Raw genomic sequence first — 15875 nt, forward strand, 5'->3', positions numbered from 1 at the left:
TTCTAGTTCCCCAGGAAGCTCCTTTATATCCCTTTCCAGATCAATTTCCCCTTTCCATACACCAAAAACTCCTAATTTTCTTCACTAGAATCAAGTTGTCTATTGTAGTACTTTACATGAAGGGAATCATACAGTTTGTATTCTTTTGGGTCTTTTTTTGCTCAACATAATGTCTACAAAATTGATGCATGTTTTAGGGTATATCAGTAGCCTCTTTTTATACCTTAGTAACAGCACAATTTATTTATCAGTTCCTCTGCTGGTGGACATCTAGGTTGTTTACACAGCTTTGGGATATCATGAATAAAGTTCCTATGAACACTCCTGAACAAGTCTTTTCTGGACATATGTTTTCATTTCTCTTGGATAAACACCAAGGAATTGCTGGGTAAAAAGGTAGGTGTATGTTTAACTTTATAAAAATCTGCCAAATCTCTTCCCAAACTGGTTATGACATCTAACATTTTCACCAAGCAAGGTACGAAAGCTCTTGTTTTCACACGTTCTAGCCAATATTTGATGTGGGCGGCCTTTATTCATTTTAGATAATTTTACTGCTTTTAAACTATTTATCCTACCAATGACTGAGAGGGGGGTGTTAACATCTCCAACCACTATTATGACTTTTTTCCTGTATTTTCTTTTATTTTTATCACGTTTTGTTTCATAAAGTTTAAAACTGCTATTAGGTACATAGACATTTATAACTGTGGTACCTTCTTAATGAACTGTAATATCTTCTTGATAACAAAATGTCCCATTTTACCTCTGGTAAAACATCATCTTAAAGTTTACTTTATCTAATATTAATATGGCCACCTCAGATTTTGCTAACTTAGTATTTGCATTGAATATTTTTTCATCCTTTCAGTTTCAAAATATGTGTCTCTGTATTTAAAGGATGTCTCTTATAAATAGTATACAGTTAGGACTTGCTTTCTACTTTTAAATTGGAGTGTTACTCCATTTACATTTATAGTATGTACTGATACAGCTGTATGCAGGCCTAAAATTTGTTATTTGTTTTATATTAGTCCTATCTGCTTCTGTTTCCCTCTGTTCCCTTTCCCTGCCTTTTTTTTTTAGAGGGGGGGTTACCAAATATATATGTATAGTTACAATAAGTTTTAGTTAAATGGCATATATATATTTTTAAAGAAACGAATAAAAGAGGAAATATATAGTTTTTAATGTATTTACTTATACACTGTATCAGTGTACTTTATTCCTTCCTATAAATCCAAGTTGTCATCTGGTATCATTTTCTTTCAGCCTGAAAAACATCCTTTCTGCTGTTCTTTAGTTCTTTAGATCTTTAGTGCAGATCTGCTAGTAATGAACTAATTTATCTAAAAATGTCTTTTATTTTACCTTCATTATTTGAAGGGTAGCTTTGCTCTACATAGAAGTCTGAGCTGTCAGGTTCTTTTGCTTGTTTGCTTTTTCTTTCAGTACTTTAAATATGCCAATTTCATTATCTTCTTGCCACAACTTTTTTAAAAAATGAGAAGCCATCCATCCTTCAAAGCACTGTTACCTTGTGCGTAATGTGTCATTTCCCAAAACAGCTCCTTCAAGATTTCCTCTTCCATCACTGAACTTTACTGGTTGGACTATCACAACCAGTAAATGCTCTCAGGTATGGTTTCTTTGTATTTATTTTACTTGAGGTTCACTGAGCTTCTTGGCTCCATAACTATTTTTTTCACTATATTTAGAAAATCTATGGTCATTATTTCTTCAACATTTTCTTTCTAGTCTCTTTTTTGGGACTCCAATTGTACATGCTAGACCTCCAAATATAGTAGTAATAATACACAATACGCCTATTTCTGAATAAATTTATCTTAATATATAAGATTGAGTAGATGAGGATAGTTTCCATTAAAATTTTCATGTATTTTACGTGGATGTCCTCTCTAAATACAGGATATTAGAACATTATCCATCAACTAATAAAAGCAAAATTAATGTTTTTTAAGCGTTTACTATATGCTAGGTACTTTGTTAAAGGCTTTACATGTATTTTCTCATTTAAAATCCAAGACACCTTGAAGAAGTAGGTATTACAATTTTCTTCATCTTACAGATGTGGGAACAGGCTTACATAAGTCAAATAACTTACCCAAAGTCACACAGTTATGAAGTGGCATATGGGATTTTGAGGCCAATGCCTGCAGTATTCTGAACCACATTATACTAACATTGTATGCAAAAATACTTCATTAATTTACAACTATTTGAAGATCATGTACAAGACACTGTTCTTGGCAATTATTATACAGAAGTGAATACAAGATACATGAAATTCCTACTCTAATAAGAGAGACAATACTACCCTCATATCTTTCTATTTATTATTACAATTACTGAGACCTTCAGTGTACAGTGAGAGCATGAAAACTTAAGGTATGGTGTATGTACAAAACACAGTTTTGTAAGTAGATGAATTTCTCCTGATCTACCATGGTTTTCTAGGCTAGCAAGAAGATGTTGCTTAATTCTGAACCTTACAGTGCAAATGAATACCTTAAACAGACTACCTCCTTTGCAGACAGCTATTCATGTATATTATTATTCCAGTTATGTTGCAGCCCTGTTTTTCGAGTAGGGAGAGTCCATGATTGAGATACAAACAGGATTCTCTGGGAGCTCCCATAGAGGGATGTAGATCAGTGCCAATCAAAATATGGTCCCAGAACCAGAGCTGGCCTGCAAACTGTTTACCACTTTTGTGACAAGACAATACAGAAATTGAGAGCATTTACGAAACTTATAGCAAATTAGGTTTGTATTTTATATGTCTTTTTAAGGTTTTATTTTTCTAGTTAATCATTATTTATATTTTACAAAACAATCAGCTTGCAACAGAATGGAAATTAAGAAGAAAAAAATGCTAGACCTTTATTACACAGAGTTTGTTAATACTGTTCTGGGCCATAGCATCTGGGGACAAGGAACTTTTATTTTCTGATTCTGTTTTCTCACTGTAATTCAGGGTTGTGAAAGTGAAACAAGATATATCTAAAGTGTCTAAGCACAGTGCCAGGCAAATGGTAGGACTGGATCGCATCACTGTATTTTGTCATTACTACACCATATATCATCATACTCAGTTATTCTGCTTCCCTTTCCAAGTTGGAACACAAACCTTGTGAGGGCAGGAAAACATACCATATTCATTTGATTCCCCCAAACTAGCAGAAACTCAACAGATAAAGGCAAAATGGTATCTGCTCCTCAAACATTGCTAGAAGTGAAATAAATCTAAAATACAATAAAAGAAAGCCTATCAATACTGGCCAGAAGTAGTTAACACAAGATGTTAAAGAAAAATAACTTATTTATATTTTGAACATCGCTTGCTTTAAAATACAAAATTAAAAATTTTAATATATACTTTTGGTGACTTTATACCTAAAACTGGGACACTGATTCCAAGACAGTTATAACTGGAATGGCAGAAGTTTACAATGACAACAAATTTAATCAAATTCTGAGATGGAATTGTATATATAAAGCACAGTTAAAAGAGTTAAATACATATAACTAAACAGATAGGAGTGTTCAGAAACAGAATAGCAACAAAGTATTTTTTTTTAAGTTGAAGATTAAAGAAAATACAGACTTTAAAAATTTTTGTGAATACTGCGAACTATGAAAAATGACATGAAATTAAAAGGAAAAAATGTCAGGAAATAGACCAAGAAAAATGAGATCTATTACATTTTAGATGAGTTATGAAAGAAGTTCCATGTAAACAAGTCTGAACATTATCTTCAACTATAGATTGAAAAATGAAAAGCTAAACTATAGCAACTTTTGAAATATCTATAGCTAAATAGCTACTAAATAGCTACTGTTTTTACTCTGAGATTTTACCCAATGTGCAAATTTACAGCTACTGCCCGAGAAGATGTAAGAGTAGAATGAGACAGTCTCCCCTTTGAGGACTTGCAGTATAATTTACTCCAAAATACGATATATAACACTTAAGTCAGGGACTTCCCTGGTGGTGCAGTGGTTAAGAATCTGCCTGCCACCCTGAGAAAACCATAATTCAAAAAGAGTCATGTACCAAAATGTTCATTGCAGCTCTATTTACAATAGCCAGGAGATGGACACAACCTAAGTGTCCATCATCAGATGAATGGATAAAGAAGATGTGGCACATATATACAATGGAGTATTACTCAGCCATAAAAAGAAACGAAACTGAGCTATTTGTAATGAGGTGGATGGACCTAGAGCCTGTCATACAGAGTGAAGTAAGTCAGAAAGAGAAAGACAAATACCGTATGCTAACACATATATATGGAATCTAAGGAAAGAAAAAAAAAAGGTCATGAAGAACCTAGGGGTAAGACAGGAATAAAGACACAGACCTACTAGAGAATGGACTTGAGGATATGGGGAGGGGGAAGGGTAAGCTGTGACAAAGTGAGAGAGTGGCATGGACATATATACACTACCAAACGTAAAATAGATAGCTAGTGGGAACCAGCCGCATAGCACAGGGAGATCAGCTCAGTGTTTTGTGACCACCTAGAGGGGTGGGATAGGGAGGGTGGGAGGGAGACGCAAGAGGGAAGAGATATGGGAACATACGTATATGTATAACTGATTCACTTTGTTATAAAGCAGAAAGTAACACACCATTGTAAAGCAATTATACTCCAATAAAGATGTAAAAAAAAAAAAAAAAGAATCTGCCTGCCAATGAAGGAGACACAGGTTCAATCCCCGGTCTGGGAAGATCCCACATGGCGTGGAGCAACTAAGCCCGTGTGCCACAACTACTGAGCCCGTGCCCTAGAGCATGCGCGCTGCAACTACTGAGCCCATGCGCCGCAAATACTGAAGCCTGCGTGCCTAGAGCCCATGTTCCACAACAAGAGAAGCCAATGCAATGAGAAGTCCACACACAGCAATGACGTGTAGCCCCCACTTGCCGCAACTAGAGAAAGCCCGTGCGCAGCAACAAAGACCCAATGCAGCCAAAAAAATAATTTTAAAAAAACAAAAATCTTAAGTCAACACATTTATAGTGTAACATTCATAAAGTTAAGATCCTAAATGAGTTGAGAGAATGGAGAAATGCATATAAGGGCTAGAATAATGGAGCTACGACTCGAAGAGAAGGTAACGCTTAGACAAAGCAGGCTAAAAAACCAACGTTTACAACAGTGAAAGCTGAGCGCGGGAGGTAAGCAGAATGGTCTGACAAACATACAATGGGACTGGTAAGAAGTAGCATAGGAAGGAGTCTGGACTTGCAATGCCAGGAAAGGAAAAGTCCCTGTTAGATTCTTCAATAAAACAATGACAGAGGAGAATAGGTTCCAGGGTAAAAGAGTCTAAAATAGGAAAATTAATTAGGTAAACTGCAGTAGTGTAGCTTGTGAACCAACGACCTTTTAAAAAAAAAGGCTGGAATGTTAAATAAAAGGAATTTAATTAGAAGATGCAACATCTTTACGTACAAATGCCATAAGAAGGCCCCAGATGTTCGTCTTGCTCCCTCCCTACACTGACAACCTCTACATTGCCATGTCATGTTTCTTCTCCTTTCTTCCTACTAGAAATTAGTTCTCTGCTGTCATAATTTCTGGTGGCTCTACTTTTCATTATCATTTATATAACTTAAATGGGTAATTTTTCATCCCTCCTTTTGGAGCTTCTAATCTAAAACTATTTTTGCTTCTCTCTTTTTCTTTTTTTGTCTGCTTTTTCATCTTTGCTTTTTATTCTCCTTTTCCTATCTCTTCTTGCATGTTTGGAACACATAATCATAGACTGGTAGAGCTGCACAGGATCTCAGAGATCTGCTTGACCAGGCTTCCCATTTTATAGAAGAAAAACCAAGTCCTAAGAGGTAAAATGACCTCTTGGCTTGGAGTTTAGGCTTGGCTCTGACAACCACTGTTGCTATTCTTTTAAGTAAATTTTCAGAACTGACAGGAAAAAACCATACCATTTTTTAAACTTTAAAAAATATAATTAAAAACCCCCCATTATCTTGATTATAAAGATGATAAAATTAAAAGATAATTTTAAAATACACAAATAAAGGGCTTCCCTGGTGGCGCAGTGGTTGACAGTCTGCCTGCCGATGCAGGGGCACACGGGTTCGTGCCCCGGTCCGGGAAGGTCCCACATGCCGCGGAGCGGCTGGGCCCGTGAGCCATGGCCGCTGAGCCTGCGCGTCCGGAGCCTGTGCTCCACAACGGGAGAGGCCACAACAGTGAGAGGCCCGCGTACCGCAAAAAAAAAAAAAAAAAAAAACACAAATAAAAACTACAAGATAATTATAATGCCTTCCCCTTCCTCATTTTCTGTTATTGTAGTCTTTAATGTTTCTCAAGCAGCATTCTTTGAGAAGCAAGGCAAACAACTCTTTTTGAAGAAAGTTCCAGCTTTATTAAAAAGCTATGGGATATTATGCAGGTAATAACACCACCACATTTCCTTTATAAATGAACAAATAAGAAACAGCAATTCCTGAAATATACCTACAGGAGTATATATTAAAAAACAAAATCTGGGGGCTTCCCTGGTGGCGCAGTGGTTGAGAGTCCGCCTGCCGATGCAGGAGACAAGCGTTAGTGCCCCGGTCCGGGAGGATCCCACATGCCACGGAGCGGCTGGGCCCGTGAGCCACGGCCGCTGAGCCTGCGCGTCCGGAGCCTGTGCTCCGCAACGGGAGAGACCACAGCAGTGAGAGGCCCGCCTACCGCAAAAAAAAAAAACAAAAACAAAAAACAAAATCTGCCTACCTGAAATCCTTAAACTTATTCTTTTCCCACCTTTCTGTTTCCTGTCTTTGTCTCTGCTAGTGTTTTCAAAGTATAGGATGAAACTAAAGTGAAAGTGGAAAGGAGGAATGAGTTACAATGCTTTGAGTAACCAGTTATACCCAGCTTTTAAAACATGTCATATTTTTTTTTTTTTTTTTAACATGTCATATTTTTAATAGTTATTGTGAAATAAGAAATGTTCTGCTAGTTTGTGTCTTATTTTAGGCACAGAGTGCTTAAATCACAAGTAAATAAATACAAGCCTTAGATTTCCTCAGACAACAATGAGGACCTACCAGAGAGGGTTGATGCCGATGATACTCTGCTTATCTGTTTTGGTAGGAGCTGCGAAAGTCACAGCTAGAGCGTATTCCTCCCTATTCCACTCAAGTGGAGCATTATTTAAAGTTATGACATTTTAAATCATTATTTTGAAAAATCTGTATCTCAGTGATAATGATGAATATGCCACTTCTAGAAATGGAAAATGATGGAACAAAAACCAACATTAAAAGTAAGGGAAAATAGAATTTGAAACTAGGCTGATCAAACTGGCTGGCTGGGGGATTATGTTATTGCTGTATGAACAGTCTTGCCAGTATTTCACTTTCCTTGTCGGCTGCCTTTATTTAGTCAACCTTAGTTCATGGCCAAAAACCAGTTCACTAGTCATATAAGGATAAGATCACTATATAATAATGGATATGAGAAATGTCAGTATTGTATGCCAAACAAATTATAACTTTTTTATTTTTTTGCGGTACGCGGGCCTCTCCCTGTTGTGGCCTCTCCCGTTGCGGAGCACAGGCTCCGGACGCACAGGCTCAGCGGCCATGGCTCACGGGCCCAGCCGCTCTGCAGCACGTGGGATCTTCCCGGACCGGGGCACGAACCCATGTTCCCTGCATCGGCAGGCGGACTCTCAACCACTGTGCCACCAGGGAAGCCCATAACTTTTGATATATACAACTTTCACTGGATGTATAAACTTTGCATGTTATAACAAGCATATGTAAGTTAGTGAAGAGCACCCACATATAATTACATACTAAATGTGTGTACATACATTTGCTAATTTAAAATGCAGGATTTACATAAAGGCCCAAAGAATAAACCTCAGCCCAATCAAATAATTATAGGGACGTCCTTTCCATGCTGGCCTTACAATGCCTAATTTCTTTTTTCCATACCATTTCAGACCCCTCCTGCTCTCTGGATCCTTTAACCACCAACACAGATGTTATTTCCTACTTTAATGCCAATGCAAGGCAGAAAAACTTAGGTAGCAGGTTGGGTGATTAGACAGGGAAAGAAAAGAGTGTAAACATTTTGGAAAAATGTCCCTTTCACTCTTGGGCTACATGTAGTCTTTAGTATCCTCAGTATCTAAGCATCTCTCCCCCAACTCCTTTTGAAGCCCTCTCATTTGTCCCATTAAGAGTCCCTGCCTTAGCTACTATATTCAAATAACTAAGAAAGCTGTTCTTTGTTAAGGATACCTGTATGTAAACTTAGATTTTTTTTCCTTCTGAAATGCAGATGAATTACATGCTAATTATGTGTGGAGGTATTTATGTGTCCCTTAAGTAAAACAAAAACAAAACAAAACCTACATTACTCACTTAAGACTTCTGGACATTTTGTTCTTTTTCCTGTATCTATTACTTTACCTTTTATCTGGGTTCCCCACTGTTAGCAGTTATAACTTCAAAGAACTGTGTGCTTGCTTCTGAGATACATGGGCAAAAGCAGCTCCTCTAAGTAAGAAGTAGGAGAGGCAAGAAAAGCCATCTCAGAAGTATCTGGCAAACTGATCTGCTACTGTGCTTTACCATGACCTTCTCTTCTGATATCTTACATTTCTATCTACTTCTCTACTTGTGTTTCTTTATTCACTTCTTCCTCTAGTCTTTTAAATACAGGTGTTTATCAGGATGTTTATCTGACCATTTTCTCTCTCTTTCAAAACTATCTTCTTACCTGAGGGTTTGTCTAATCTCCTAACTTGAACTTTTATCTCTATTTTGCATATTTCTTGTCTTTTTATTTCTAAGAGTCTTGTGGTGATTTATTTTTGTATGCTACACCTGCACCTCACACTTTAAAATTTAAGTCTAAACATATTATTTCTCCTCAGGTCAACGACAACCCACTTTGTACGAAGTTCCACAGTAATCATTAACTAGTTCTTTTGCCAAATGACTTGTAGTTCTTTCCTACCCCAGTTCATTCTATAGAGTCTTATCATACCAAGCACCCCAAAGTAGAATTCTTTATTCAATAAATATAATAAATATAAATCCCCTAATTGAAGATGCCAGGCCTTTCATCATCTGTCTGATCTGGCTTATGACTTACTTTTCTAATCTGGTCTCATTATTCTCCTTCAGCCACCTGGTACTCGCCAAAACCCTACTACCTATCTACAGCTTTCCATAATATCATGCTTAAATCACCTCTATGTCCTCTGTGTGCCCTGTTTAGTATAGAGCCCCATACTAGTAAAACAGGAAAAAAAATCCAGATCAGTAGTAACAGGAGACAGGAGTAGAAAGGGAGCTAAACAGTGGATCCACAGGGCCTCTAAAATGCAAAAAAGTGAGAAGCATTTGTGGTTTTCACACTCCAGGCCTCAGTTTTCTCTGATGTTGCTCTATTTCAAGAAAAGTTAACAGCAGTGGCTCTCAATGGGCATTGCCCCATACCCTCGCGGGTGTTTGGAAATATATGTTGGTGGTTTCTAGTCATCTGACTGGGGAATGCTGTGTGGGCAAGAGACAGGATGCTTGATGTTTTGAAAGAAAAGGGACAGTCACACACAATAAAAAAGTGTCCCTCATTTGGCACAACTTTGAAATGTCCTGCACATCTCTGCCAACTCAAAAACTCAGCTTATGATCGTCAGGCCTCGAGCTTAACTACATTTTACATATAAACAAAGCATTTATTGCACAGTTTTGATGTACTGTTTTACGAACATGTAAAATATCGCATAGATAGATTGTACTTTGTTTTGTTTGGAATGATACACTGAGCTGCTCACCATTTTGAAAAAATCATTTCATAGAAAGCAATGTTCTTCATAGATCTCAAATCACTAATATGACATGCCTCTATCAGTCTCATTTGTAACTCTCTTTTCTCCTCCCTTCCTCCTTCCCTCCTTCCCTCCCTCCCTTCCTTCCTTCCTCTCTCTCTCTCTCTTTTGTTCTTTCTAGATTAACATCTCTCCTTCCAGGTCAATGGTAAAGCCTGCTACAGTGAAAACAACACTGAACTCACGGCAACAAGTTTGTCACTTAGCCTCAGTTTGCTCATATATAAAATGAATATGTGCTCTACTTATCTTAGAGTGGTTATGAGAAACAAACTGATAAAATGGATAGGAAGTATCTTGTAAAATATCAAGTTCTATATGTATTTTACAATAGAGACAACTCTTTAACAATAATATTTCTGGCTAGAAACAAAATAGGAAAAAAGCAGTACTAAAAAGTCTCTGCCTCCAGTAATGTTTACCAAATAACAGTACAGAAATTTAACAGCATCCAGGATCAGTAATATTTAAACACTTAATAAAATCAAACTCTGAACCTGGGGTTCAGAGACCAATACAGTAGCTATGTACTCACTAAAGTATAAAATACATGCTGGATTTAAAGAACTTACTACAAAAAATAACATTTATCATTAAAAATAATTCCATCTTTTGTTTTCACTTTTTAAAATGTGGCTAGTAGACAATTTAAAATTACACATTTTGCTTATACTACATTTCTGATGGACATGCTGCTCTAACTAAACAATGCAATAATAAAACTAATAAAAAGCAACAATACTGATCTCCAGCTAATAAGACAATAAAGAATGTACACTCACTTCATCAGTGAGTTCTCCAAACACTGTTATGACATCTATTAAAAGACTTGCAGTATAGAAGGACTTGATCATGTTTCTGGAAGAGAAAAGAAAAGTTCATCTAATTCAAATGAAAAAATGTAAGAATTAGTCTTGTAGCTACAAGACAAAAGCTTCCAATGTTTATAAAAGCACTCTGAAATTGTTTTAAATAAAATCAGATTTCAAGAACACAATGGAGCTCCTTCTGTAATCTGTTATTAGGAGGAAGTTACAACACATATAACAGGTGAATATGCTACAACAAGGTTTCATAGTATGCGTCTGATTTTAGAAAATGTAATGACAGTACTATCTGAATCCATATCAAGCCATGTGTATTTCTTTGTATTTAAGTCTTATTATAATAATGACAAATCATTTGAATCGGTAGGGGTGGGAATTTTTAAAATCAGTATCATTGGACCAGGCTGTTTTTGGCTAAAATCAACACAGATCTTACTAAATGGCTAGTTAGGGTATATTTATGAAGAAAATGAATCTGCCCTGGGTATTCTTCGTTTAGCCATTTTCTCTAAAAAGCCAGGATCACTCTTGTAACCCAAACTCATTCTGAGATTCAAAAAAAAAAAAATCTAAATCGTTAATCAGGAAGTCTGAGAGTAATCAAGAGAAAACTGGATAAATTCTGGTTATACAGTAACTAAATTTAATTTTATCTATCTTTACTTACTTGTGAAATCGCCCAGCACGATCTTCATTATCTGCATACAAAAACATTTTCAAAGCATAATTCTCCAAATGGGCACAACCAACTATTTCTTGAGTAACAGCTTCATTATCACCCAACTGTTTCTTAAGCTAAAATAAAATGAGATACAGAACTTATGATTCTGGGCTCACAGAAGTGTATACTTAAGTATAAAAATTCCCAATAATCAAATCCAACGTTCACAAAATTTTGAAGAAAGACACTTATGATAACGTGAACGTTTAATTTAGCTCTAAATATCAAAATAATCAAGAAAAAAAACCATCCAACTATCTATGTAAAGCATCAGACAAATATTTCAAATGTACTAACAAGTATCCTAAAAATGGGATTAAGAAATTCTTTCCTAACCATACATAATTTAAATCTTTAATTTATTCCTATTTCAATTTCTTCTATCAAATACAGAAAAATACAATGAGTAGGATCATTATATCCTAAAAAAGTATCTCTCAGAGCACACTGCATTAGAGATCTAATTCTAAGTAACGTGTAAGAAAACAAACTTAGAATAGGATTACGGAAGTTTTAAAAATTTAGACAAATATATACCTCAAATCAACACAATTTACAACCATGTAAATTTCCAGTCAGTACATCCCTTTCCTACACATACAATAATTTAAAGTGTTTTAAAAACAACAAACTAAATTCCTACATTTTACTCAGACTGTCATATTGGAGTAAAATGACCTTCTGGAATATTAGATCTGAGCACCACACTACTGTTTAAAAATTGCTTTTTTCAAAGAACATTATGAAGTAACAAATTAAATTTAGAAAAAGCGAGAGGATTTTTCATAAAATCAGCAAAGTACATATTCTCATAATTAAGGCCCAGAAGAGTTTGAATACTGGAATTTAAGGACATCTGAGCATGCTTATCCTGAACAAAAACAGAAAAAAAGCCCCACATATAACACTGGTTTACTGTATCCACACTGCGAAATGCTTTAATTGTAGAGGCAATTTATTTCTAGAAAAATTTAGTGGGAGCATGTCATTTCATCTCACCTTCAGCATAAAAAACTGGCAGCAAAAACATAATATACTTGAAGTGTTCCAACTATAAATATAAACATTATAGCACAAGCAGATATGTTCTCACCATGGAATGAACTTGTTATTTAATGTAGATAATAATAAATTCCTGGTAAGTCTCTTTATAAATGTGATTTTACATTTTGCATATTATAAAGACAGTTTGAGTTTTGTCTTATCCATAAGCTATTGTTATTTTAGCTATTATTGTTAAGCTGTAAAATTAATAAAGAGATATATTCTATATAAAATGTCTGTAAGAGACTGTATTGTACAAATGTATTGCTACGTGTCAGACACATTCTTCCTCCCACCTCCTAACCCCACCCTCCAAAAGAAGAGTACTCAAATTCTTCCTGCATCCACAGAAGCAGTATTAGAAGTAGAAGGCCAGACAGGCTCCAAGGGCAGCTGAGTTGTCATCAGTGATGCCACCAGGCTACCTTGGATGGTTAATAGTAGCAGATGACAGGATTCTGGGTCAGAAGGCCAGGCACCCATACAAAGTTAGAGAGAACACTATTGCCCATGGCTGCTTAATACAAGTAGGCTTTGATCTGAATAACTTTCAACTTTTAAAAAAAGTTCTGGGCCGACTGGTATAAGTGCATTGATTTTTAATATGTCTGAATTTTGTTTCTCTAAACAAAATAATGCAACTGATCAAATAAATATTTAGGTTTCTAATTCTCTTGAGCAGGTCACATAACTAAATAAGCAAATAAAAAGTAAGCCACAGCTATGAATATAACTGCCTTGGAGGAGATGCATTAATGAGAAGTAAACCTTGACATTGTTAAAAAAGAAACTGGGATGGCTGGGCATGGGAGGCACAGGGTGGAGCCCTGCTTACTAAGTAAGGTTACTATGGTTTAATAATGCCTTCCTGATGCACTGACACCCAATCAAATCCTTCAATTTTCCCTGGATTCGTGCTTCTACATAACCTGTGAAGTTCTATCACAGTTCAAGATGACTTATTGGTCACCTCCCACATTTCTGCTAGCAGAGGAAAATGCCTAGACCATACGAGTATCTTGTTATGGGACCAAGAGTAGGAGGAAGAAACAATAGGCAACTTCCTTCATGGTCCTTTTCACTAAATAAATAGCCCGTTTCTTTCTTTTTTTTGCCTGTGCCTCACAGCATGTGGGATTGCAGTTCCCCAACCAGGGATCGAACATGCACCCCCTGCAGTGGAAATGCGAAGTCTTAACCACTGGACCACCAAGGAAGTCCCCGATTTCATTATTACAAGAGCCATTTAAGAATTCCCAAATCAATCATCGGTGTGACTGCATGAAGGAAGGTTAGAAAGGGTTTGTCACTTACAAAAGAATGACTCAAAGGTCATCTACAATAACCTGGAACAAAATATAATGTATATGTAAAGATACTGAAACCGACGTATACCTACTTACAACTCCCTAAGCAGTATGATGTAAATGAAAAAAAAATGTGTCTCATTTTTCCTCAGCTATGACATTGCTGATTGCTGCCAACAGGAAGAACTAAAATGACAACACACACACAAATGAAATAAAATGGCATTTTAAACATTAAGCAGAAAATAAATTTTCAGTGTTCAACTTACAGCTTCTAACTGATCCATTAGCTTTGATAAAAATTTACGACATTCAGGAGTTTTACTGTCAATCTTCATTCCCGTTTGCATCGCATACAAACGACCTACAAAGAAAAATACGATTTGAACAATTTCCAGGACTGAATGTTTAAAATATGTTTTGTCTAATTAATAATTCAAGTTTTAAGTGAATTGAGAAATAAAATAAAACTTTGATTTACTATGGCTCTTATTCACAAATATAAAGAACACAAAAATATTATCCAAAGAATGCAAGATGAATGATGATAAGTTTCTATGAAGTAAGGCCTTCTCTTTTGGCATTATGTTTAAAAAATAAAAGGACTAGGTCCTAAGCTGTCAAAGGGACCTGCAATTTAATAGGTAAGTGAGGGCATTCAGAAAAACAACCACGTGTACAAGAGCACTTGCCAAGGGCGAGATAAGTAATACTGATAAAATACACAATATGGGCTGGGACAAGGGGAAATGCCACTCAAGCTGAGGCTAACAGGGAGAATTTTTTTGGTCATTTTTATATATACAAATAAAAATAAGTATACCATCTCTTTAAAAAAATAGAAATATTAGAGATAAGGCTGAAGCTAAAAACCTCTCTGCTACCACAATCCTAAATAGCTTTCCCAGTGATAAGAGCTGTAAAGTTTGATGGTAATTGTTGTTACCACTGGTATGTACATATACTGCCTATAATTTAGCTCTTACATTCAACAATATGCTCAGGAGATCTGCGTAGCACTACAGTGCTCCACACTATGGCCACAACAAACTAAAGCACATTTGGGTAGTTCTCAGATTTTCATCGTTACAAACCATGTTGCGCTACCAGACCTTCTTGAGCACACATTCAAGAGTTCCCTGACGGAGATACCAAGAATGAGAATTGCTGGCTCATAGTATATGTAGTACCTTTCTCACTTTAAGGGCTACTCTTAAAACTGTCTTCCAAAACGAACTACCACTATGCAGTTATATCTATAACACATGCAAGCACCCATTTCTCCTAAACTCACAAAAAATTGATATTAAATTAAAAATTGATATTAAACTTATCAATCTCAGAACTGTTACCTCACTGTCTGATTTTGCATTTTCACTGTTCAAAGGTATTAGAGATTTACTGGATAGCTCTATATCCTCCTTTATGAATTAGGAATAGCTATCAAAATAAAAGGAAAAAATCTGCCAAATTTTCTGTTGGGTTGTTTCCTTTTTAACAAATTGCCGTGTGGCAGTTCTTTGTACAGTAGAAAGGAGGGAGATCATGTTTCCCCACCAAATGGAATCTTGTGAACACTATCCCCCTTCCCTGCTTTATTTTCTCCTCAGCAGGTAATCATCTTCAATTTTTTTATCCTCTGATTCTACTACAACTCCAACTTAAGCTCCATGAAAATGGCGATTGTAGTCTACTTGGTTTGATGTATCCCTGGCATCTGGGATAGTGCCTGGCCTTCGATAAACATTTTCTGAATAGATAAATACATGAATGAAAGAATAGCGCATTCTGCCCCACTGATTTAAATGCCACTTTTATCATTCATTAGCATACATTAAGTTTTCATGGGATAAAAGGGCCTAATTCTTTATATTGTCTATCTTGCTTTGTTATTTGTTAGTCTACTGGTCTATCATTGCTTTATTTACTGCAGCTTTAGAACATGGCTTGGTATGTTAGCTACTCTCAGGATTTCCAATTCAATTATGTCAACCCAATCATACCTTCTTTAAAGATGTATTAATATACAAATAATACAGTTATGTATTCTGCATGTATTTTTAATTTCAATAGCTGTATCTG

At 35.9% G+C, this 15875-nt stretch overlaps 1 protein-coding gene across 3 annotated transcripts in view; it reads right to left on the bottom strand.

Moving 5' to 3' along the window:
- Positions 1-15875, bottom strand: part of VTA1 (vesicle trafficking 1) — a 65630-nt gene that overhangs the window by 33164 nt on the left and 16591 nt on the right. For all 3 annotated transcript variants that reach the window (XM_027084968.1, XM_027084959.1, XM_027084977.1), the window contains exons 2-4: positions 14063-14157; positions 11389-11516; positions 10677-10752 (exon numbers count right to left, since the gene is read on the bottom strand). In XM_027084968.1, the coding sequence (XP_026940769.1) occupies positions 10677-10752; positions 11389-11516; positions 14063-14157 (299 nt within the window). The remainder of the gene's footprint in view (positions 1-10676; positions 10753-11388; positions 11517-14062; positions 14158-15875) is intronic.

The sequence above is a fragment of the Aethalodelphis obliquidens genome, unplaced genomic scaffold (genome assembly GCF_003676395.1).
Source record: "Aethalodelphis obliquidens isolate GAN/ISIS:26980383/991018 unplaced genomic scaffold, ASM367639v1 scaffold3, whole genome shotgun sequence".
Lineage (NCBI taxonomy): Eukaryota > Metazoa > Chordata > Mammalia > Artiodactyla > Delphinidae > Aethalodelphis > Aethalodelphis obliquidens.